Source organism: Hemiscyllium ocellatum, chromosome 11 (assembly GCF_020745735.1).
Source record: "Hemiscyllium ocellatum isolate sHemOce1 chromosome 11, sHemOce1.pat.X.cur, whole genome shotgun sequence".
Taxonomy (NCBI): Eukaryota; Metazoa; Chordata; class Chondrichthyes; order Orectolobiformes; family Hemiscylliidae; genus Hemiscyllium; species Hemiscyllium ocellatum.
The window spans coordinates 32,918,402-32,944,327 of record NC_083411.1 but is presented as its reverse complement, the minus strand read 5'-3'; the positions used below and the strand labels follow the sequence as shown (position 1 = coordinate 32,944,327).

Here is a 25,926-nt window from a genome sequence, read left to right as displayed (position 1 = left end):
AGTCCAACAGGTTTAATTGGAAGCACACTAGCTTTTGGAGCGGCGCTCTGAAAACTAGTGTGCTTCCAATTAAAACTGTTGGGCTATAACCTAGTGCGATATTTACAGAGCTTTGCAGTGTGGAGCATTCAGGAAATCTTGCATGATCAGGTCCCAGCTGCATATGCTCTGATGTCATCAGGCATTACTGATCATGTATGAAGCTATGAGCATAACAGCACTTAGCCATTATCCTACAATCATGGGACTTAACCTGAATCCTTGTCATTCAGAGCTGTGTATGATACCAACTGATCCACAGCTAATTCTTAGCAATGTTCCTTTAAATCCATATTGTATTAAGTTTTGGGCAGGGTATTCTTCATTGGTCATTATACTGTGTAAAATAGTAGTTGCATATCACTGCGAATAGAATGTAAATCACACCTCCAGCTTTGTCGATGAAGATGAAATGAGAAAATGCTGGCAAAACACATCAGGACGCAAGTCCATCATTTGGGGATATTCCCAGCAATGTAAACAACAGCAGCATAAGCAGCCACTGACAAAGAGGAGTACAGCCAATCAGTTTGTCAATTGATGGTAGTTTTCCCATGCTGTTAGTATCTGTACAAGGAGTCTGTCACCTGCACGGAAGCAGCCTCTCAGCAGCTTCTCAGGGTGTACCTTCATTTCAGGAAGAACACTGAGGAACACGACAAGCCATCTACAGAAGTATTTACTCCGGCAGCAGAAACATCCTCGCTGCATAATTCAACTCTCCCTAAACTTCACATTGCCTCGGGATAGCAGGCAACACAATCAAAGACCTCTCCCATCTGGTTATACCATCTTGCAGGGCAGAAGATACTGCAGATGCTGGAGATTAGAGTCAAGATTGGAGTGTTGCTGGAAAAGCACAGCAGGTCAGGCAGTATCCGAGAAGCAGGAAAATCGGCATTTTGGGCAAAAGCCCTTCATCAGGAATGAGGCAGGGAGCCTCCGCGGTGGAGAGATAAATGGGAGGGGGTGGGGCTGGGAAAAAGGTAGCTGAGAGTGCAATAGATGGATGGAGGGGGGGTGAAGGTGATAGACCAGAGAGGAGGCTGGCGCAGACAAGTGGGAAGGAAGATTGACAGGAGGGACAGTTCATGAGGACAGCACTGAGCTGGAAGGTTGGAACTGGGGTAAGGTGGCGGGGAAGGGAAATGAGGAAGCTGGTGAAGTTCTACATTGATACCATGAGGTTAGAGGGTCCCGAGGCAAAAGATGAGGCGCTCTTCCTCCAGGCATCGGGTGGTGAGGGAGTAAAGTTGATCTTTCTCTGCATCTTCTCCATAGCCATAACATGATATTCTGCATTCTATTCTATTATCCTGATGTACTCATGTATGATACGACTTGCCTGGATAGCATGCAAAACAATAATTTTCACTGTGTTGTGGTACATGTGACAATAATCAAATCAAATCAATCACGTGGTACTGTCTTCATGATAGCAAGAATGGTTCTGGGTGGGATACTCTTCGAAGGGTCGGTGTGGACTTGGTGGCCGAAGAGCCTGTTTCCACACTGTAGGAATTCTATGTTGGGATTCTATGGATCTGGCACCACAATATCTTGTGAACTGACCCTGAACACGGAGGTGGTGCCCTTTCCTCGCTCTTTCATGCTCAGCGTCTCTGTCAGTGAAGCTGTTGATGTTGATGCTCTCCTCTTTGGTGGGTAGTTTAAAGAAAAAAGGCCTCATTATTGGCTGCTGTCAGTAAAATTGCCACTACTCTTTTGCTGTTCACCAATACAGGCTCAGGACTCACATACGGTGCTGACTTTAGGATTTGGGATGTACTCATAAAATTCCAGCTCATGTGTTCAGCAGATTCTTTTCATTTTTTTTTCCACAGGGATGTAGACATCACTGCCAAGGCCAGCATTTAGTGCCTACCATTAATCGCCCCGAAGAGGGTGATAATGAACCATCAACAAGTTAAAATGTTGGGCTGCGGAGAAATTGCTGTTGATTCAGATCAATAGCCGATGATGGAGCATGTACCTGGTTTTGTTTGAAAACAACACATTTCTAATAAAAACACTGAAGACTTAGCCAAAGTAATTCAACAAGTCTGCTTAAATATCACTACCCTGCAACAGTTTCATAATTCAAAGCAAGTGCATTCACCCCTTTCCATCATATTAGAAAGAGAACTCATTTCAAAGAATTGCCTGAGTATTGATGCAAGGATGATTTTTATTTCACAAGAACAATGTGTAATATAATGGATTCTGGCTTGCTTGTTTGAGCGTGAGTATTTCACTTCAAAGTGAGGCAACCTCTTTAAAAAAAACCACATTCTAAAGTTGTAACTTCACCATCAGGTTACATACATCTTTTATGACAAAACATATAACATATGGAAACCCCTCCTTCCAAAGTAGAACACTTGCTTCTGATTTTCTTTTGTACTTTCCTTTGCATAATGAGCACAGCTAAGAATTAGTATATTTTTAAACAAAAAGGAGACATATCTTTCCCATTGAAGCTCTTCTGTGTCAAAAATATTGCCGAAATAAACAACATCATGGATTTACTGAGCACCTTGAAGACAATAAAACAACCCAAGGTACTCCAAAGAAACAGTACGTAATTATGTTTGACACTGAACCACACAAAGGCGACATTAGATATGATGCTCAAAACCTGAGTCACCGAATACTTTTAAGATTTAATGTAAAAGTGAAAACTGAAATAAAAGGTAAGAGAATGTATGGCTGAAATTCCAGATCTGAGAACAAAGGAAACTAAACCAATGATCTAGGCATAAAAACTGGGAATACATAAGAGACCAGAATTAAATGAGTCCTATTACCTTGATGGAATTGGAGTTGGAGGAGGTTATAAAGATAGGGAGCAGATGCAATGGACGAATTTGAAAACAACAATGAGAATTTCAAAATCAATATGTTGCGGGTTAGTGAAGTTCAGTGAACTTAGGGGTTGCAGATAAGTTGAATTTGATGCAAGATATTAGACAGTAGAATCGTGGATGATCTTGTGTTTACTGACCAGACAGGAGTTTGGATTGGCTGCCAAACATAAAGGTTTGAAAAAAATCCTTCTCTGTTGTTAAAAGGAGCAAAGTTCTCCTCAATCAGCACTGCATGATCAAACAATCAATTAACTAAATGTAAAGGAATTGAGTGAGTTGTTCGTGTAGAATGGGATAAGATCCTTAAACAAGATTTGATGAAGCTGGGTAGGAGCTTGAAAGGCAGAAACCTCTAAAAGAGTAATTCCAGGATTGCTACATGTCCCACATCTTGTGAGCATAGAAATAGCACAATTACACAATTGAGCATGTTCCTGGAAAGCTGTTGTAGGATGGTGGGCATCCAATTTCTCGGGCATTGGGGTTGGCTCTAAAGAAGTTGGGATCTGTCCAAGCCAAATGGTCTATGACTGAGAATAATTATGATAAATATTGCAGAGAATTATCCTTGCTGTTGAGGACCACAGGAATATCAGGGGAATGGGGACCCGAGGGAAAATTCAAAACAAGGCAGAAACTTGGTGGGTGATTCTGAAAGGCAGAGGAAGCAGAAGTTAAAAAAGTTAGCCACAGAAAATTAGTGTTCTTAAAAGCTATATATGTAAACACAAAGAATGTGGTGAATCAAGTCAATGAGCTGAGGGCATAGATGGACACAATATCTGATATAATTGCTAATCAGAAACACAACGAAGGTGGGAATGTAGCATTGTGAGTTCATGAATTAATCACAGTTGTGAGAGAAGATCTACCAAATGAAGTATCAAATATTGTCATATTGTTTGAGCTCAGAATCAAAAAGGGGTCAGCCACACTGCTAGATCTACATTATAGACCCCCACATAATGAGAGATCATTGAAGGAGCAAGTATGCAGACACATATCTGAGTTCAAAAATAATAGGGCTATAATAACTGGGGACATCAACTGGAATCCAAATGATATGAAAGAATTCTTAAACTCTATTCAAAAGATTTTTTTTAGCCATACCATAACAAGCCCAATGAAAAGCTATATTCAATTCTTGGAAATGAAGCTGGACAGGTGCACAAAGTAGCAGAGAGTTAGCATTTTGGAGATGGTTATAATAATAGTTAAGTTTATTATGGAAAAGGACAAAGATCCAACAGAAATAAAATTTTCAAGTCAAGGAAAAACAGACTTTACGAAGCTGATAATGTGGTTAAGTGGGCAGGATAGAGCAAGTTAGATCCACAGCATCATGGAGACGTACAGCACGGAAACAGACCATTTGGTCCAATTCATCTGTGCTAACCAGATATCCCAACCCAATCTAGTCCCACTTGCCAGCATCTGGCCCATATCCCTCCAAACCCTTCCTATTCATATACCCATCCAGATGCCTTTTAAATATTGCAGTTGTACTAGCCTCCAACACTTCCTCTGGCAGCTCATTCCATGCACCTACCACCCTCTGCATGAAAAAGTGCCCCTTAGGTTTCTTTTATGTCTTTGCCCTCTCACTCTAAACCTATATCCTCTTGTTCTGGACTCCCCTACCCCATGGAAAAGACCTTGTCTATTTATCCTATCGATGCCCCTCATGATTTCATAAACCTCGATAAGATCACCCCTCAGCCTCTGATGCTCCAGGGAAAAGAGCCCCAACCTCTTCAATGTCTGCCTATTGCTCAAATCCTCCAACCCTGGCTACATCCTTGTAAATCTTTTCTGAACCCTTTCAAGATTCACAACATCCTTCCAATAGGATAGAGACCAAAATTGCACACAATATTCCAAAAGTGGCCTATCCAATGTCCTGTACAGCCGCAACATGACATCCCAACTCCTGTACTCAACGCTCTGACCAATAAAGGAAACCATACCAAATGCCTTCTTAACAATCCTGTCTACCTGCAAGTCTACTTTCAAGGAGCTATGAACCTGCACTCCAAGGTCTCTTTGTTCAGCAATACTCTCTAGGACCTTTCCATTAAGCGTATAAGTCCCGCTAAGATTTGTTTTTCCAAAATGCAGGACCTCGCATTTATCTAAATGAAAGTCCACCTGCCACTTCTCAACCCATTGTCCCTTCTGATCAAGATCCCATTGTAATCTGTAATTCTTTGCTTTCCACAACACCTCCAATTTTGTGTCATCTGCAAGCTTACTAACTTGTAAGCAAATGCGAGGTGTTGCAGTTTAAAAAAAAGAACACATGCATGGACTATTTTATAAATGGTGAGAAAATTCATAAAGCCAAAATACAAAGTGACCTGGGAATGCTAGTATAAGATTCTCTGAAGGTTGACTTGCAGGTTGAGTCCGTGGTTAAGAAAACAAATGTAATGTTGTCATTTATTTCGAGAGGGTTAAAATGTAAAAGCAGTGATGTGCTACTGAGACTTTATAAAGCTCTAGTTAGGCCCCATTTAGAATACTGTGTCCCATTTTGGGCCCCACACTTCAGGAATGACATACTGACAGTGGACCGTGTCCAGCGGAGATTCACACGGATAATCCCTGGAATGGTAGGCCTAACATATGATGAATGGCTGAAGATCCTGTGATTGTATTCATGAGAGTTTAGAACGTTGAGGGGAGATCCAACTGAAACATAGGAGATAATGTATGGCTTAGAAAGAGTGGACGCTGGAAAATTGCTTCGGTCAGGTGGTGATACTAGGACTCGTGGGCACAGCCTTAGAAGTAGACGGAAACCAGGAGACATTTCTTCAGCCACAGAGTGGTGGGCCTGTGGAATTCATTGCCATGGAGTGCAGTGGAGGCCAGGACGTTAAATGTCTTCAAGACAGATATTGATAAATTCTTAATCTCTCAAGGAATTAAGGGATATGAGGAGAGTGCGGATAAGTGGCGTTGAAATGCCCATCAACCATGATTGAATGGTGGAGTGGACTTGATGGGCCAAATTTCCTATTTCTTATGATCTTATGATCTTAGGTCTTAACTATACCTCTTCTGCTCACATCCAAATCATTTATTTAAATGACGAAAAGTAGTGGACCCAGCACTGCCACCTTCTGTCTTCTACCTTTGAGCCAGTTCTGTAACCAAAAGGCTAGTTCTCCCTATATTCCATGACATCTAACCTTGCTAACCAGTCTCCCATGGGAAACCTTGTCCAATGCCTTACTGAAGTCCATATAGATCACGTCCGCTACTCTGCCCTCATCAATCCTCTTTGTTACTTCTTCAAAAAACTCAATCAAGTTTGTGAGACATGATTTCCCATGCACAAAGCCATGTTGACAATTCCTAATCAGTCGTTGCCCTTCCAAACACATGTACATCCTGTCCCTCCAACAACTTGCCCATCACCAACATCAGGCTCACTGCGCTTGTCCTTACCAACCTTTTTAAATAGTGGAACCACGTTAGCCAACCTCCAGTCTTCCTGCACCTGATCTGTGACTATTGATGGTACCATTATCTCAGCAGGGGCCCAGCAATCTGTTCTCCAACTTCCCACAGAGTTCGAGAATACAACTGATTAGGTCCTGGCAATTTATCCACTTTTATGCATTTCAAGATATCCCGCACTTCATCCTCTGTATTATGGACATTTTTCAAGATGTCACCATCTATTTCCCTACATTCTATATCTTCCATATCCTTTTCCATCGGAAACACTGACTCAAAATACTTGTTTAGTATCTCCCCCATCTCCTGCAGCTCCATACAAAGGCTGCCTTGCTGATCTTTGAGGTCCTCTGTTGCCTTCCTAGTTACCCTTTGTTCCTTAATGTGTTTATAAAAACCCTTTGGATTGTCCTTAGCTCTATTTGCCAAAGCTATCTAATGTCCCCATTTTGTCCTCCTGATTTCCTTCTTAAGTATACTCCAACTCTTCTAAGGATTCACTCGATCTACCTTGTCTATATCTGACATATGCTTCCTACTTTTTCTCAACCAAATCCTCAATTTCTTTAGTTATCCAGCATTCCCTACACCTACCAGCCTTTTCTTTCATCCTAACAGGAATATATTGTCTCTGGACTCTCGTTATCTCATTTCTGAAGGCTTCCCATTTTCCAGCCGTCCCTTTACCTGTGAACATCTGCCCAAATCACATTTTGAAAGTTTAGATTAGATTACTTACAGCGTGTAAACAGGCCCTTTGGCCCAACAAGTCCACACCAACCCGCAACCCACCCATACACCTACATTTACCCCTTTACCTAACACTACGGGCAACTTAGCATGGCCAATTCACCTGGCCTGCACATCTTTGGACTGTGGGAGGAAACCGGAGCACCCGGAGGAAACCCACGCAGACACGGGAAGAATGTGCAAACTCCACACAGTCAGTCGCCTGAGTCGGGAATTGAACCCGGGTCTCTGGTGCTGTGAGGCAGGAGTGCTAACCACTGTGCCACTGTGCCGCCCAATACCATCAAAATTAACCCTCCTCCAATTTAGAACTTCAACTTTTAGATCTGGTCTATCCTTTTCCATTACAATTTAAAAACTGATAGAATTATGGTTGCTGGCTCCAAAGTCACTGAGACCACAGTCACTTGCCCTGCTTTATTACCCAAGAGTAGGTCAAGTTTTGCACCTTGTCTAGTAGGTACACCCATATCATAAAATTTTCGTCTACACACTTAACAAATTCTTCTCCATATAAACCTTTAACACTATGGCAATTGAAGGAACGTCAGTTCAAACCAGTGGAAAGCACACAATAGTGAGATTCTACAAACACACTGTGAAAGCAAAAGGGTAGTATTGCCAAATCTAGTGTCCCATGGCTTTATAGAATTTTCCAGGGTAAAATAAATTAGAAAAATAGACAAATGATAATCACCAAAAAAAGACTTCAGGAAGCTTGAAGAAGTATAGAAAGTATAGAGTCTAATTGAAAACGCAATATTGGCCAGGAAACCAGTGATAACTCTCTTGCTCTTCTTTACAAACAATAGTTCTTTGGTCAGTCTAATCTTTCATCCAAAAGGTAGCACTTCCAACTGTTCAGCTCACATTGTACTGCTAGCCTTGATTTTTATTTTCAACTCCTAGACTAGATTTGAACCCAGAACCTTGTAAGGCAGAGTATGAGTGCTATCAATTGGACTATATCTAAGACCAGAATCTCAGCGGAGAAAAGCGGTGTACTGGACCAGGGAAGAACACCTCTATATTGATTTTATCCAGATTGATTGAACTAGTTTCTATAGTCATAGCAACCCTGGATAGCAAAGAAATTACTAACGATCCAAGGCCTACTGAAAAGCACAAATCTTAATAGATCAAAGTCTTGATGGTTCAAAATGTTTGACTTGTTCAGTTAACTTCATTATACAGAGACCATGCAGTTTGTCGATTTGTTTCATCCTTAAATATAAATATGCCTTTATACATTGAAACAGATGTGGCTCATTTCATTCCTTTGAACATAAATCTCACTCTCAATAATTCATTAATGCTGACAGCTACTTTATAAAAACAACATGTGTATCGTAAATAAAATATACATATGGCTACTCATGTAACAACAACAAAATGATGAGTCCTGAAGTGCAGCATTGTAGTCAAGGTCTAACACTGAACACACTTGGATAGTTAATATGATATATGACCTGATGAAATGTGATGTATTTTCTTTGTACATCTCATTAAAAAATAGCAGAATTTTAAAATGTGTGATTCAATTAAATATGATCTCCTCTCAAACTTTCTCTTTCCTATTTTTGGCAGACAATGGTGGTAGTTGCAAAAAGTAAAGATTGCGCGAGTCAGAGATGGATATTAATATTTTGCATTTTGTTAAACTGTGCAACTTAAATAACTTTGAATGTAGTGTTGACATTGGTTCATCTCCTCTAAAGAGGAATAAGAATTTTGTGGGAACATTGGAGATCTTTACTAGAGCTAAGGCAGTAAAATGTCAGAAGGAAATTTCAGAGGGAGCCCAGCTGATCATTGGGAAAAGAATTTACAATCAAGTGGCACAGTGGCTCAGTGGTTAGCACTGCTGCCTAACAGCACCAGGGACCTGGGTTTGATTTATGCCTCGGGCAACTGTCTGTATGGAGTATGCACATTCTCCCTATATCTGCGTGGGTTTCCTCCCACATTCCAAGGATGGACTGGTCCAGTGAACTGGCCATGCTAAATTACCCTTAGTGTTAGTCAGGAATAAAGATAGGGTAGCGGAATGGGTCTGGGTGGGCTACTCTTCAGAGGTTTGATGTGAATTTGTTGGGCCAAACAGCCTGTTTTCATACTGTAGGGAATCTAATCAAGGAAAAAAAACATGAGCTGGCTATTTCCACTGATTCATAGATAAACATATTTGAGCTAGATATTGATAACTTACAGGAGGTACACTGAGCTGTCTAATGTCAAATACTGATGACATTTGATTTTTAGAGTAATGAAGCATTTATCAGTCATTTCCTTTTTCTCTTTTTGTGATCCTGTTTAATTTGTACTTATTTTAATTTTCTTAAAATCATTTTAAATCTGGACCCCTTTAAAATCTGGAACCATGGGGCCAAATAGATTGACACCTAATTTAAAGCATAACAACTTTTTCAGTGAGTCATCATTTGTTCTCTTGTAATTTGCAGGTCAAAACAAATAATGAGCCTGAGTCAGTAAAGAACAAATAATGCAAATGACTCAGATCTGCATTTGATCCTGATGTCAGAGCCCTGACACATGAAGCAAACCTTGCCCCATATGTGACAACCTTTTGTCAGACCGTAAAGATGCCAAATACTTAATATTGGGAGTGGGACAGAGAATGTAATTTGAAAGCAGCTGAAAGTTTAAGGTCATGCTTCCAGGCTGAAAGTAGGTGTTTAACAATGTGATCACTCAACCAGAATTAGATCTTCTGAAAACAGAGACAATTGTAGTAAGCAGTGAATACAGGATACTGGGTTGATAGATGGGCATTGTTTCATCTGGAAGGAGTGTTCAGGACCCTGGACAGAAGGGTCAAGCAAAAGGATATTGCATCTTCTGTTCTTGCATTGGAAAGTGTTGTAGGTCATTGTAGAGTGGACATAAGGAATGATGCCTTTGAAATGGCAAAATGGGAGGAGAAAATATGTTTGCTCAGGGTGTTGTACTGGAGGTTGATACAGCAAATTATAAAGCCTGTTGATTTTTAATGATGTTACAATTGTTGAATCATCTAATATCAATGTCATGATGGCTACTGTGAACACGGAACTGAATTGGATTAGGCATAGAAATACACTGTACTGTGGCATCAAGAGCAAATTAGAGGTTTGGAATTGGGTAACAAATAACTCCTCTCTATCTGCAAGCTGAAAGTCAGGAGTCCACTTAGGCAGGCAATGACCTAGTAATGTTATCACTGGACTATTAATCCAGAAATTCAGCGAATGTTCTGGGGATCTGGGTTCAACTCCCATCATGACAGATGGTGGAATTTAAATTCAAAATTAAGAATCTGGAATTAAAGGTTTAATAATGACCACGAAACTGTTGTCAGTTGTTAGAAAAATGAAACATCCTCTGGTACCTCTGGGCAACTAGGGATGTGCAGTAAGTGCTGGTCCAACCAGCAATGCCCTCATCCCATGAATGATTTAAAAAAATACTTGCCTGGATGGGAGCAGCTCCAACAGTACTGAAGAAGACCAATACCATCCAGAAAATTGCAGCCCACTTGATTAGCACTGCATGTACAAATTCACTGTTCACTCCCTCCAATACCAATGTGTGATAGCAGCAGTGTATGCCATTCTACAAAATGCATTACAACAAGTCACCAATGCTCCTTAAACAGCACCCTCAAAATCTGTGACTTTTACTATTAAGATAAACAGTGGCAGTCGGAACCTGTGAATAACTCTACCTGCAAGTTCCCTCAAGTTCTCCTCAAATTTTTACATCATTCTGTCTCGGAACTATATCGCTGTTCCTTCATTGTTTCAAGGTGAAACTTCTGGGACTCCCTAACAGCATTGTGGGTGTGCCAGTACTATATGAATTGCAGCAGTTTGCAGAAGGCAGTTCGTCACCACCACACAAACAGCAATTAGGGATGAGCAATCAGTGATGGCCTCACCAATGATACCCACATTCTGTATCAAGAAAAACAGGGTGGAGGGTGAGAACTCTATCACTACTTTAGGAGACAAGGTAATGGATTAAGGCTGAATAAAGAAATGGAACAGACATAGCTGATGCAAAGGGAAATCTCTCTCTACAGATGGTATCAAACTGTGGTTGTTTTGTTTTTGCTGATTTATAGCAGAGTATTATGTTTCTTGCTCCTTCCATGCTGAGATGGATCCTTCCCAATCCTCAGGAAATATTTGTTATTTGATAGTAACAAGTCCTTCCTTCTTCTCTCCATCTTCTCTCTATATATTGCAATTTTCTTTGTATATCTGGTTTATGGATATTATAATCAGTGCTGATTCTCTGATATTTCTTTTCTTGTTTCTCCTGATCATTTTCAGTGTCAGTTGATATCCTCACCCTATTGTCTCAAAATCTTTACAGTACCATTTTGATTTTAATTGATTCTTTTCTCCAGAATCTAACAATTTGGAATGTCTACCGATCTCCCATTTTTCCTTTTCTGTTATCATCTTTCAGCTTTTCAAAACACGAAGCTTCCATCCTTTATTTTCTGTTTGGTGGCTGGTCTTGGTTCTTTTGACTCTTTAACCTTGATAGTGCCTTGCATTATCAGTCTTGACTTTTTCCCTTCTTTCTCAGTGGCTAGCTGTAATATATTGAAGGACCTGTGTACCGTGTACGTGATGGTTACTTTCTGCAACACTATCACAGCATTTTCATCATAGTTGCCTGATAAGATTGAACATAGTTATTTATTTTCCTTCGGAATGATTGAATCACCCTGTTTCTGCCTCTATTCTGAGTGGCATTGTTCGAGATTGTGAAAAATTTAGTTTCTCAACTGATCACTCAGGAGATAATATAATGGAGGTGCTGTTACTGGACTACTAATCCAGAGGTCCAAACTAATATTCTGGAGACATAAATTCAAATCCTGCTAGAATCAAGAGTGTGGTGCTGGAAAAGCGCAGCAGATCAGGCAAATCAACATTTCGAGCAAAAGCCCCCAGTGGCAGTCGAGGTAATTTAAGTTTAATAAATCCAGATTAAAAATCTTGTCTTGTTATTAATGATCATGCGGTTACCATTTTGTTACAAGAAAACCATGTGGTTCACTAATGCCATTCCGGGGCAATCAATGTGCCATTTTTACCCAGCCTGGTAAAATGTATTCATGTGCCTTCAGGACCATAATAATGTGATTGACTCTTAAATGCCCTTTGAAATGCTGTAGGATGTCACTGAGTTACAGCTGGCTCACCAACATCTGCTTAAGGGTAACTAAGCAGATGCTGACATTGTCAGTGATACTCATATCACAACAACAAAGGTAAATATAAAATCACTTTCTGCCAATTCTTCCTGCTCTCTCCTACAATAACAAATACCTTAATACAAGCATGCAAAATGACAAACAGCAAAAGAACTTTAGATTCATACAATTTGTCCTAGATGTTCTCTGGTTATGATAATAGTAAATATGGACCTTCAAATTATAACTTCCATCATAAGATTGCTATATCTCAGACCTCACATTGACTAAAATGTTTATTTTTGAAGACAAAATGACAGATGGAGCATAAGGAATAATTGTGGCTGTCAGAGCATGAGGTATTTTCAGTGTTAGAGCTGATTTCCTCAAATTCTCAGAGTAGTATTACTGTTTTATAAGCTGTTGCATTGTTTTGAACTTTGAGGAACAAAAAGATCAAAAAAATGGTACTTTAAAAAGGAGGAAGACAGACAAAGGCTGTGACCAAATGGGAAGTGGGTCAAATGGAGAAAGAAACCTGCACAGCTGTCTGACCAGTAGTAACTTACACAGCCGCTGCCTTTGCTGTCTGGTTTCAAGTATCTCTGGGCATCCGAGTTCATTCTAAGAAAAATAAACAAACAGCAAAATTCATGGCTGACCTTAGAGAAACTTGTTTATGAGAACTCACAGCAAAGGAGTAGCTAAGTGGATTTTTAAAATGTAACCTTTCTGGCTTTCTTTTGTACATCTACAATAGTGAGTAGAGTGTGTCTTTTTTATTATATGTTGCTATTGAGATCAGTCTCTTGATTAAACTTTAAAAATATAAAAACATAAGTACCAAGTTAGCTTGGAGCAGTGTTTTTAGAGCAGTAAGACTGTGCCACTTTCTGGCCCTGGAGATTATTAAAGTGCAAAGATGACCTTTAGTAGAATGATGTGCTCTTCCTGTTCGATGTCTGAGATTAGGGAGAGTTTTCATGTTACTGATGATTATGTCTGCAGGAAGTTCTTTGATTGCAAACTCTATCAGATTGCATGGATCGGTTGGAGTGGCAGTAGGAGGCAATGAGGAATTTACAAGAGCTGATGGAGTGTAATGGATGGCAGTTACAGGGAGGGAGATGCAGTCAGGTACACTGGTGACCTCCATGAAAGGTGGGAGGGGGAGGCAGGTCATGCAGGAGTCTCCTGTGGCTAGTCCCACCTCAAACAAGTATCTGTTTTGGAAAATGAAAGGGGTGATGGACTCTCAGGAGAATGTAGCACTGATAACCACATTTCTGGTAATGAGACTGGCTCGAATGTAATGACTGGTATGCCAGGTTCCAAGCCAGCAACTGTGATCGGGGACTCTCTAGTTAGAGGCATAGACAGACGATTTTGCGGCTGACAGCGAGACATCGGAATGATGGGTTGTCTCTCTGGTGCTAGGGTCAAGGATACCTCCGAGCGGGTGCAGAATATTCTCAAAGGGGAAAGGCACCAGCAGGAGATCATTGTACACATTGGAACTAATGAGATAGCAAGAGAAATGGATGAGATTCTGAGGAGAGAAAATAGGAAGTTAGTCAGGAATTTAAAAAGTAGTTCCTTGTACATAGTAATATCTGGATTGCCTCCTTTGCCACAAGCTTGTGAGGGTGGGAATAGGAGGAAAAAGAACACAAATGTGTGGCTGAGGAGCTGATGCAGGAGACAAGGATTCACATTTTTGGATCTTTGGAATGTTTTCTGTGTTGGAAGTGGCCGACATAAAAAGGATGGGTTGCAGCTGAATTGAAATGGAAAAATAAACTGGAGGAGTTTTGCTAGAGTTGCTTGGGAGGGTTTAAACTCGTGAAGGTGGGGTGGGGGGCGTTGTCTGTGAGACCCAAGGAGATAGTCAGGAAAGTGATCAGTCTGAGACTGGTACAGTTGGGAAAAAGAGTAAGTCAAACAGACAGGTCAGGCAAGACAGAAGACAAGATAGGACTGATAAATTAAACTGTATTCATTTCAATGCAAAAGGTCTATCAGGTAAGGCAGAGAGAGTCAAGGCATGGTAAGGAACATGGGACTGGGATATCATAGCAATTAGAGGGAAAGGGCAACCTTTTCATGCAGAGGGTGTAGCATACATGGAATGAGCTGCCAGAGGCAGTGGTGGAGGCTGATACAATTACAACATTTAAAAGGCATCTGAACAGGTATGTGAGTAGGAAGGGTTCAGAGGGATATAGGCCAAATGCTGGCAAATGGAACTCAATTTGTTTAGGATACGGTCTGCATGGGCAGGTTGAATAGAAGGGTCTGTTTCCGTGATGTATAACTCTATGACTCAATGACACATATATTGGTCTAAAATTGCTGATATGATTACTTGGCCACATAGTCATAGTCATAGATTCATAGTCATAGAGATGTGCAGCACGGGACTAGGTCCAACCCATCCATGCCGATCAGATATCCCATTTGCCAGCACCTGGCCCATCCTAAACCTTCCTATTCATATATCCATCCGGATGCCTTTTAAATGCTGTAAATGTACCAGCCTCTGCCACTTTCTCTGGCAGCTTGTTCCATACACATATCACCCTCTGTGTGAAAACGTTGTCCCTTTCGTCCCTTTTATAGTTTTCCCCTCTCACTCTAAACCTATACTCTCTGTTCTGGAGTCCCCCACCCCAGATAAAAGACCTTGTCTATTTATTCTATCCATGCCCCTCATGATTTTATAATCCTCTAAAAGGCCACCCCTCAGCCTCCAATGCCGGGAAAACAGTCCCAGCCTGTTCAGCCTCTCCCGATAGCTCAAATCCCCCAACCCTGGTAACATCCGTGTAAATCTTTTCTGAACCCTTTCAAGTTTCACAACATCCTTCAAATAAGAGGGAGACCAGAATTGTACGCAATATTCCAAAAGTGGCCTATTCAAAGTCCTGTACAGCCGCAACATAACCTCTCAACTCCTGTATCCAATATTCTGCCCTGAGCTGCTTTCTATGGCAGATGATTTCACAAACTCATCACTCTCTGGGTGAAGAAATGTTTCCTCATCTCAGTCGCAAATGGCTTGCCCTTACCCCTTATCCTTAAACAGTGAGCTCTGGTTCTGGACTATCCAGTCATCAGGAACATTCATTCTTGCCCTGTTTCAAATTGTAAGGCTTGTATTTGATCCTCCCCCAACTCTTCAAAACTGCAGTGAATAAAGTCTAAACCAAACATGTCTGTCTTCATATCTCAATCCTGCCTTTCCGGGAATCAGTCTGGTTAACATTTGTTGCACTCCCTTCATTGTCTGAATATTCTTCCTGCGATAAGGAGACCAAAACTACATGCAGTATTCCAGATGTGGTCTCTCCATGGCCATCTACAATTGTAACAAGACATTCCTATGCCTGTACGCAAATCTTCTTGCTATGAAGGCCAACATACCATTTGACTTCTTCATTGCCTGCTGCAGCTGCATGCTTTCAGTGACTGATGTACAGGACACCAAGGTTTCATTGTACCTCTGCCCTTGAGGAAGGTTCAGGAGATCGATATGAAGTAAACTAAACCATCTGCACTGAAATAACCATTTTACCTAAAAACTAGGCAACTGAGTCAGCATCAAGTAATTAGAAACTCTTGTTTAAACTAGTGTGATAACTTCACACATTGGGAGATGAAAGTCTAAGAGTCATAGAGAGGTACAGACCCTTTAGTCCAACTTTTCCATGCTGACCAGATATCCTAAATTAATCTCCTCCCATTTTCCAGCACCTGTCCCATGTCCCTCTAAACCCTTGCTATTCATATACCCATCTAGATGCCTTTTAAATGTAATTGTACCAGCCTCCTCCACTTCCTCTGGCAGGTCATTCCATACACTCATCATGCTTTGCTTGAAAAGTTGCCCCTTTTTTAAATCATTCCCCCCTCACACTAAACCTATGCCCTCTAGTTCTGGACTTCTCCCACCTCAGGGAAAAGATCTTGCCAATTTACCCTATCCCCATCTTCATGCATCTTAAGACATCCAGCACCTCCTCCTTTGTAATATGGACATCTTTCAAGATGCCATCAGCTATTTCCCTATATTCTGTATCTTCCATGCCCTTTTCCACAATGAATATTGATGCAAAATACTCATTTAGTATCTCCCCCATCTCCTGTGGTTTCATATGTAGGCTGCCTTGATGATCTTTTGAGGGGGTCCTATTCTCTCCTTCTTTACCTTTTTGTCCTTAATGTGTTTTATAAAATCCATTTGGACTCTCCTTAACCTCATTTGCCAAAGCTATCTCATGTCCCTTTTTTGCCCTCCTGATTCCATCTTATGTATACTCCTACTGCCTTTATACTCGTCTAAGGATTCACTCAATCTCTATTGTTTCTACCTTCTTTCTCTTAACCAAATCATCCAGCATTTCCTGCACCTACCAGCCTTGCATTTCACCCGAACATGAATGTACTGTCTCTGGACTCTCAATTATCTCATTTTTGAAGGCTTCCCATTTTCCAGCCGTCCCTTTACCTGTGAGCATCAGTACCCAAACAACTTTTGAAAGTTCTTGCCTAATACCGTCAAAATCGGCTTTCCTCCAATTTAGAACTTTAACTTTTAGATCCTGTCTATCCTTTTCCATCACTCGCTTACAGGTTAGCTAACTTGGAAATAAAATGAAGTCAAATACGCAATGAAACAAAAACAGAAGTAGCTGGAAAAGCTCAGTGGTCTAGCAGCATCTGTGAAGCGAAATCAGAGTTAATGTTTTAGGTCCAGTGACTCTCTTTTTATTTCTGCAGTTCTTTCAGTTTTTATTAAATATACAATGAACCATATTTCAGTTTCTGATTTTTCAGCAGCAGTGCAAGAGACAAAAAAAATAGGTTTGCAATAAAAGAATTGTAAGTCTCCCTCTTCTTGCCTACTTTCCTCAGCAGTTTGAAAACAGTGACCAGTAAAAAAGGCAAATCAGGGAAACAGCCATTCAATAAGAACTCAAAGATATCTATAAATATTACGACTGCTGAAATCAGTCAACAATTAAACAATTGTGATCTCCAGTTGAAAATGTAATTGCCTCGGACTCTAAGGATGTTTAAGGGGTATCTCCATGCATGTATTAGACATTTTTAAAAATTTGGATCTGTGTTTCTGTGTATATGATTGATGTGTTTTTTTTAAGTTTCTTTGAAGTAATAAAACTCCTCTTTCTTTCACTCAAGTAATTAGATCCTTCATTTGAGCAAATTAACTGCATTTAATTGATGTGCTAAAAATAAATACAAATATATGTTCACATCTGAAATGGTGTTTTTTAAAAAAGGGAGTTCAATGCTCTTAACTTTGTCATAACATACATTTCTCCACTCTCACACAGAGTTGTGCATAAAATAAAACTAAAACCTTACGGGGGAAAATATGGAAAATGCCCCTCTAACTTCTATGGATGATGTGAACTAGTCCAGGAGCTCACATTGGTCTCTATTTTCAGTATGGGATGTACTTCTCATTTACACAGGTCTTTTTTTGATCCGTTGCTCCCAAACAATTGGGAAACCTGGGCCCCTATGAACAATAAATTTTTATTTCTAAAAAGGTTACCAGATCAGCTGACTATTATTAACATTTTCCATTTTTTTTGCTTTAGAGGAAACCTGTGCACTCCCTCAGTTATTGTAATAAAATCATTTCCATAGTACATTAAATTTACATTACAAAGTTGGCAGTGTTAATGCAGATATCAGTTTGAATTATTCTACATTATTGTCTTAGGCTTATATCATATTCTCTTGGATCTATAGAGGAAATGTGTTTTGAGTTTCACATTCACAAGTGAATATGTTTAAAAAAGTCTGCAATAGTCCATTTTGTGCTCTTTCATTTGCATGTGAAACAAACGTGACTTGTTGTCAAGTGGTTTTTGAAGATCTGACATAGATCTGACACATCCATAACTATTGTAATTATAGAAGCTTAGCAGGTCACTTTCTCAAAATAATAGCTGGTACATTGAAAAAAATTTCTGCTTCAATATCTTGAAGTATACATAAAGTCAGAATTTTTGGCCTCTTAAGACTAATATGAGTGAGTAAACCTGCCAGCTTATATAAACTACAGCTTATGCAGTTAAGGCAACCGTAAACCACTTGAATCCTTGGGTTCATTTCAGTCTATTTTGAGTTCAGCTATCTCAACTGCTGCTGCTGCTGCTGCTGCTGCTTGTAGCTACATCTGCCAAGGTGTCATGGTGTATTATCCTCAGGTATCTTGTGCCATCCTCTCACATCTGCTTTAGCTCATCTCCAACTATTCTGTGATAACTGTCAGCTCTTATGTTTAGGCTGACCCCTCTTTCTGTTGCAGTCTACTTTATCCCCTAACAGAGATCTCTGAAGTTTATCTATCTAAAGGTAAGTTTTTAGAGTGCTTTTTCCTCTTGCAACTTCAAGTGCATCCCTATTTGTTTTATTGTCTGCAAATAGAATTCTTAGCATGTTTATTTGCTTCCACTTTCCAAAAGTCTCTATTTTCTTCCACAGATCTTTATTTAATTACAATCAGGATACTGCAATTAAACTCTTCACCACTGGATTAGTGATGCAAGCATTGAGTGGAATATTTGAGAACAGTTAATATCTTGTTTGAGTCCTTGCTGATTTTTCATTCTTATTTTATTGTTTTATCAATTTTGGTTTGGAGCTGTGAACTGGGAAGCATGAGCTAAAGATGACTTTTGGACTGTGGGTAACAGCTTGTGTTATAAGGAAAACAGACCAAAGAAGCTTTTATTTATTCATGGCACCAGACTTAGAATTTAATAGCAGGTAGATTCTGATCAGGATTTTGCAAATGCTTCATCACCAGCACTATGGTTAAACAGATAGTTGATTATGACAAAGGTCAGTACTTGGGAATTGGTTACAGCAAGTCTGGAAAAGGCATTCTATTCAAGCAGATGGCAAACATTGTGTGGTATCTTGGACCTCGTGAAGGAGACGGTCAGTCTGTCAGGGAGAGGTCAGAGTTTTAACTGGGTTTTGACATGTATTTTCTATTGGAAAGGAATCTGGCTATTGATACTACAGTATGATGATTTGAAAGCTCCATATCTCACCTCCCCTGAAAAGCTCTTGAAAGCTCAGAGAATAGAAAATTAAGTTGTAAGTGTTACTGTCTTTAGATGAGTGAACTGTAAAGGTGACCCTGACTGATATCTTCAGAAAATTGCCCAAGAAGTCATCATCTTCATCTGTGGGACAACACATTGTGACAACAATTGAAGCAAACTAGCAAGTTTTTTTTTATTTATCCCTTAACTGCGTATGTTTGACTGCCTGAATGGGACTAGAAACAGATGTGTTTGGGTTTAAAGCATACACCAATTAGATTACATTGCTGTTTAACTTTACTCTGCTAATTTTACTATACTGTCAATAGATTGCGAAGTCACTTTATTTAAGTTACAAACTGGTGTCTTGAACTAATTATTTCCAGAGTCTAGGATTGGTTATTCAAAAACCTATCTTAGAACCAATGTGTCAAATGTGAAGGCCTTCGAAGGTTGCAATTTTATGTGTTGTGAATACGAAGAGTAGAAAGAATAATTTGGTTTGGTTGTTTATCTCCATGTTGTAACAACCTGTTGAAGTGTATTTCAGAAGGGAATCCACTATTGTAAAATTGGTCTTTATCACATACGTGAAATGATTGAGTTGCGATGAGTTAGTGACATGTTGTACACCAAACCTGATTTTCTTTTCCCTTGACTAGATTTGGGTTCATCCAGCATGTAGGAGGTACAAGGATAAAAATGACTTGTTACAATTGTAGACCAGTTAGCACGTCTGCCTTGCAGCACAAGGAACCCGGGTTTGATTCCATCCTCAGGCAACTGTGTCTATAGAGTTTGCATGTTCTCCCCTTAGCTATGTTAGTTTCCTCCAAGTGCTCCGGTTTCCTCCCACAATCCAAAGATGTGCAGGTTAGGTGGATTGGCCATGCTAAGTTGCTCATGGTGTTTCACGACAAGCAAGTTAAGTGGATTAATAACAGGAAATGCAGGGTTACAAGAATAGAGTGGACAGGGTGGGTCTGGTTGGGTTGGTTTTTGGAGATATACCATGATGATTCCTAGAGGCTGGCACATGTCCGATGACAATATCGTAGATGTGGGGAGTATTTAAGGTTGGTGTTTGGTATACAACATAAATGTTCTTTGATGGAAGATTCATTAGGCTGAAGTTGCAAGTTAACTGCTCTGACATCCATGTCAAAAATTTACAACGTCTACTTTGTTCAGTTCATCTGCAAATTAGGAATCCGAATATTAAGGTGAATTAGGATATTAATACACCATCTTATATGTTATAATACCCATTAATTGGCAGCACGTTGCTATCTAGTGGGATTTTTGTCTGGATGTAAGTTAGCTCACTGAGCTGGAAGGTTCGTTTTCAGACGTTTCATCACCATACTAGGTAAAATCATCAGTCAGTCTCCAGTGAAGCACTGATGGTATGGTCTGCTTTTTATTTATGTGTTTAGGTTTCCTTGAGTTGGTGATGTCATCTCTTGTGGTGATGTTATTTCTGGTCCCTTTTCTCAAGGGGTGGTAAGTGGGATCCAAGTCAATGTGTTTGTTGATAGTGTTCCAGTTGGAGTGTCAAAGCTTCAAGAAATTCTCACACGCGTCTCTGTTTGGCTTAGGAAACCTAAACACATAAATAAAATGTGGACTATACCACCAGTGCTTCCTCTGAGGCTCACTGATAATGTTACCTAGCATGGTGAACTTCAACCTGATCTACAAATCTTCTCAAAACTCGCTAAGATTCTTGTCTTGCTGTAAAACAAAAGCATAAAAGATGCAATAATGCAAAAGTGCTTGTGAGGCCTTGTCAGACTTCTCAACTGACTCTGTCAGAAATCCTGCCCTTATCACTTAGACCACCAGAATATTCTGCTCAACAGTTCAAATCCAGTATGGCTCTTCATGTTCCAATTGATTTGATTCAAATCTCCAGCATTCACTGTATTTTGCTTTTGAGAATGGTGAGCCACTGTATGTAGTCTGCAGATGGAACACATCGAAGTTGATCTTATGATTTAGTGTACTGTGTGCCTCCATTTACATTTCTTCTGTCTTAATCATGAGGACATAAATATTACTGAAAAAAGACACATTTTGTTGGAGATTTTCACTCAAAATCTCCGACAATGTTTTTTTTTCAGCAGTACTCAAGTTTTAAATGACCAAAAGTTTAAAAATCATAAATGTGGATGATCCTATTGTACTTTGTGATAAAGAATTTCTGCCATAGAAATGGGAAGAAAATGGTTTCCATTAGTAACACAGCTGGGAAAGGGCTTTCTAATCATCCCTGTCACAGTTGATGCTCCTTTTAGCTGCAGAGGAATTCTCATAATTTAGTTGTTAAATTCCTGAATTTATAGCACCTGTGGCACCATTCCAATGCTCTTTGTAAATTAACCCCTCAATGTGGTCCTTCAACTGATATTTGGTCTTTTTTACAGTGGATGGCAAATGCCTGTTTTGCCAACTGCCCAAATTTAGCCATGGGATTAATACATGCTCAAATTGTTTGCAGTAATCTTGCTCTCTTAATTGCCTTCAACCTTTTTGCCCCAAAAAACAGAAACAGTACATACTGACATTTAGCCATGACCAAAGTATTTTACAATGTGGAGATGCTGGTGTTGGACTGGGGTGGACAAAGTTAAAAATCACATAACACCAGGTTAGAGTCTAACAGCTTTATTTGGAAGTACAAGCTTTGGGAACACCACTCCTTCATCAGGTCGCCATTATTGTCGACAGTCAGAATCTGTGAACTTAGTTTTCTGCTTTAACAAATAAGGTAGATAACACAAACATCTTTCCTTGTAGTTTCTCTTAAGCCAGATGCTATTCTTGAATAGACTTCTCAAACAAGCAGTTTTGTTCTCATTACCCTTTCATTTGCATACATGCACATATTTTGCCAGAACTCTGATAAGAATTTAACAAAAAACTTAAAACATTTGTAATTCTTAACTGACACTTGAAATATTCATCCTCTCGACAGAACCTCACACTTATACCTCCCCAAGGCCACCAGTACCACACTGCCACACCCTCTCCCCATACCCTGCTACACCTCCTCCTCAAACTATTTAAGGAATCTTTAGGTCCTGAATTGTTTGCTTGCTTAAAAAAACACAGCTTTTCCTACCCTCAACAGTGCGAGCCTGATATTATTCATACTTTAAGTTCAAAAAACAAACTGGGAGAAGAGCAAGTTGTCTGTCAGTGGAGGAGTGGTATGTGATCTAGGGCATTTGAAATGTAGAGAAAAAATAATTAGTCTTGTGTGGGCAGAATCATTGAAGTAGAAGTGATCAGTCAATGAGGTCTCTAATTAATTTTGTAGGTTCCATCCAACTATTCCCTATGGCTATATATTCTTTGAAAATGTGAGTGGGCTGTGTGATAACGATCACGTATTCTACTCTCATCATGCTATGAAATAAATCAATCCAAACAGTTGCTATGTAGTGATGAGTAATGACTCTGTTTTAGTCCCAGAGGACTATCTACATTTACATTATTACATATTTTATGGAAAATTACTCAGATGTCCTTCAATTTTGTGACAGGACTGTCCTATAAAACTGTGTGGTTAATGTGCTTTGAACAGCTATCCACCAAAAAAAAATTGCTTACATCAGTAAAAATTGACCATGAACCTTTTGGATTGTTATATAAATACAACAAGTTCAAAAATGATCTTCAAGAGAGTAGATCTGCCACTTTTGAGTAGAGATGATGATAGCCCCAACAACAATGTGGTGGACTATAAGCTGCCCACTGAAATATTGTTATAGAATCCCTACAGTGTGCAAACAGGCCCTTCAGCCCTACAAGTCCACACTGACCCTCTGAAGAGTATTGTAGCCTAGTACTTCAAAATCAAAGTTCATCCAGACTTTCCAGCAAGTCTGCAGGAAAAGTAAATGGGTGGCAACTCAAATAATCATGTGCTGATTGGATGAAGGTTGTGACAGTAATTATAAGCATGTTTATGGACCGTGGGTTATTGCTAGCAATCACAAATATTATGGACGAGGCCAGACACCCTCAAACATTTCAAGAAGATAGCACAGACCCTAACTTTGAAAGTTATTTTCAGCAGGTGTAGAATGAATATTCCAGGAGTGATACAGATGGCCCAACCACTAAGTTTTAAACAAAACAGAATTTATTTTCAAGATTATTGAATGAAACACAAACAAAAGAGAACAGAATATAGAATAATTTAATCTGTTGTGTTTTCGGATAGGTTATCCCAACTAAGTGGTGCGGTTCCAAATACATGCGACAATCCCCATAAATATTCCTTGGCACAAAAGATACAATCAATCACAGGCTCAGACAGGAGACATGGCAGAGAGATTCAGCATGGGATATCATCTTCCATGTTTCTAGGACCAGCAACCTCAAAAAACTGACTGACTACTTTCAGTGAGCCAGCCTGCTAAAAAAGAAAGCAAACCAAACCAAAGAAAAGCTGAACTCAGGGAATTGGCTATTCCCCTTCCATTGTACAAGTGTTTTATATAAACTTGAAAGCCTTTTGCCTGAGCTGAAAATGTGTTGCTGGAAAAGCGCAGCAGGTCAGGCAGCATCCAAGGAGCAGGAGAATCGACGTTTCGGGCATGAGCCCTTCTTCAGGAAGGGCTTATGCCCGAAACGTTGATTCTCCTGCTCCTTGGATGCTGCCTGACCTGCTGCGCTTTTCCAGCAACACATTTTCAGCTCTGATCTCCAGCATCTGCAGTCCTCACTTTCTCCTCGGAGCCTTTTTCCTGAGGCAGTATCTGTTAGCTATAATCAAACTGACCCTAAAACCCTTCAAACTAGACTTTTCAGAATTGTTGATTTTATGACTTCTTTGGGAAAAAAAGCCATGGACACACAACCTTGTTAACGGAGCAGCATTGTCAACCCCTGCCCCCCCCCCCCGCTTAAAAACACGTCAATGTCCAAAGATACCTTCAGTTTAAAACCCCGTAATCTTAATCTATAACACACATGTACATTACATTACATAATCATGCAAGCATGCACTACTACATTTTGTTTCGGTCTGTTTTAGTCCTGGCACCAAATGCCTCTGTTTTTTATTCAAGTCTCAACAATGCATCAGCAATCATGTTTTCTCATCCTGCCACAATCACAACTTTCAAATTGAATGGCTGTAACAACAAGCTCCATCTAAACAGCCTGGCATTTTTGTTCTCAAATTCCTTTACAAATTCAATAGGTTATGATCGGTGCAAATGATTTTCTGGGATACATTATTCGTAGCATAAACATTGAAATGTTGTAACGCCAACACCAAGTTTAAAGTCTCTTTCTCAACTGTCGAATATTTTTGCTGATGCATGTTCAATTTCTTGGAGAAATATCTGATAGGCCTTTCTTTCTTCTAGTTGTCTTCTTGCAAAAGCACAGCACTGACACCTACATCAATTGCCTCAATAGCCACCTTGAATGGCTTTGCATAATTAGATGTGGCTAATCCTGGGAATGATTAACACAGCTGTCAGACTGTCAAATGCCTTTTGACAGTCAGCTGTCCACTGAAACTTCTTGCCTTTCATTAGCAATTTACTGAGTGGAGCAGTAACACTGCTAAAATTTGGTACAAGTTTTCAATAAAATCCACTCAATCCCAGGAACCATAATACTGCTCGTTTTTGTCAAATGAATTGGAAACTCCCTGATTACTTTTTGTTTTTGCATCCTGTGGAGCCATTTGTCCATGTCCCATAACATGGATTGAAATTGATTTTGGAAGCCAAACTTTGATTTGCAGCCATTTCAGCTGCTAATCTTGCCATTTTAACTCGCTGCTCTTCCACATTAGTTCTCACTACTTCAGGCAATGAATTTTTGACCTCCTCCAAAATACACATCTCTCTAAGAGGTTTGATCGATTTTTAATGCCCTTATCCAAAAATACTTTGTTTGATCCTTTCAAGCTCAATGTAGGTTTGACAAGGGTCCCTTCATATTTTCCTGAAGTGTTATCTGGCTTCTGGCACAATTTCATATGCACTTAAAATGGCTTTCTTCACCTCCGCATACATCCCAGAAACCTCCTGTGATAGTGATGTAAATACTTTGTTCAGTCTACTTTCAAATTTTGTTTGGATCAATAAAACCCATTTGCTCACTGGCCACCACATTTGATTCATCAATTTTTTTTAATTTGAAAAAGGCTTCCACATCGTTCTCATCAAATTTAGGCAATGTTTGTCTAAAGTTAAACAGTTTCTCACCAGGCCTTTGTCTACCATGGGTTTGCTAATCCTCACTGTCTTCTTCACTAAGTTTACGCCAGCCTTCATTTCCATTCTTTTAAGCTGATTTTCCTGTCTAAGTGCCAATTTCTAAGTTCAAACTCTCCCTCTTTCTTCCTTTCCTCCCTCTACCTTTCTCTCTCGTCTCTCTCTTTCTCTTTTTGTTCTGCTAAAGCAATTCGTTCTTTTTCTCTTTTCTCTGCTTTTAATTGTAATTCGGACTGTTCCATTTCTGTTGCCCTTTCCTTATC

The 25,926-nt window shown here is 39.8% G+C and overlaps 1 protein-coding gene across 3 annotated transcripts in view; it reads left to right on the top strand.

The window, feature by feature from the left end:
• Positions 1 to 25,926, top strand: part of tenm1 (teneurin transmembrane protein 1) — an 833,960-nt gene that overhangs the window by 398,352 nt on the left and 409,682 nt on the right. Inside the window, exon 5 of one of the 3 annotated variants that reach the window (XM_060832117.1) lies at positions 5,776 to 5,790. The exons of the other annotated variants lie outside the window; for them this stretch is intronic. Coding sequence (XP_060688100.1) covers positions 5,776 to 5,790 — 15 coding nt within the window. The remainder of the gene's footprint in view (positions 1 to 5,775; positions 5,791 to 25,926) is intronic. 3 annotated transcript variants of the gene reach the window in all.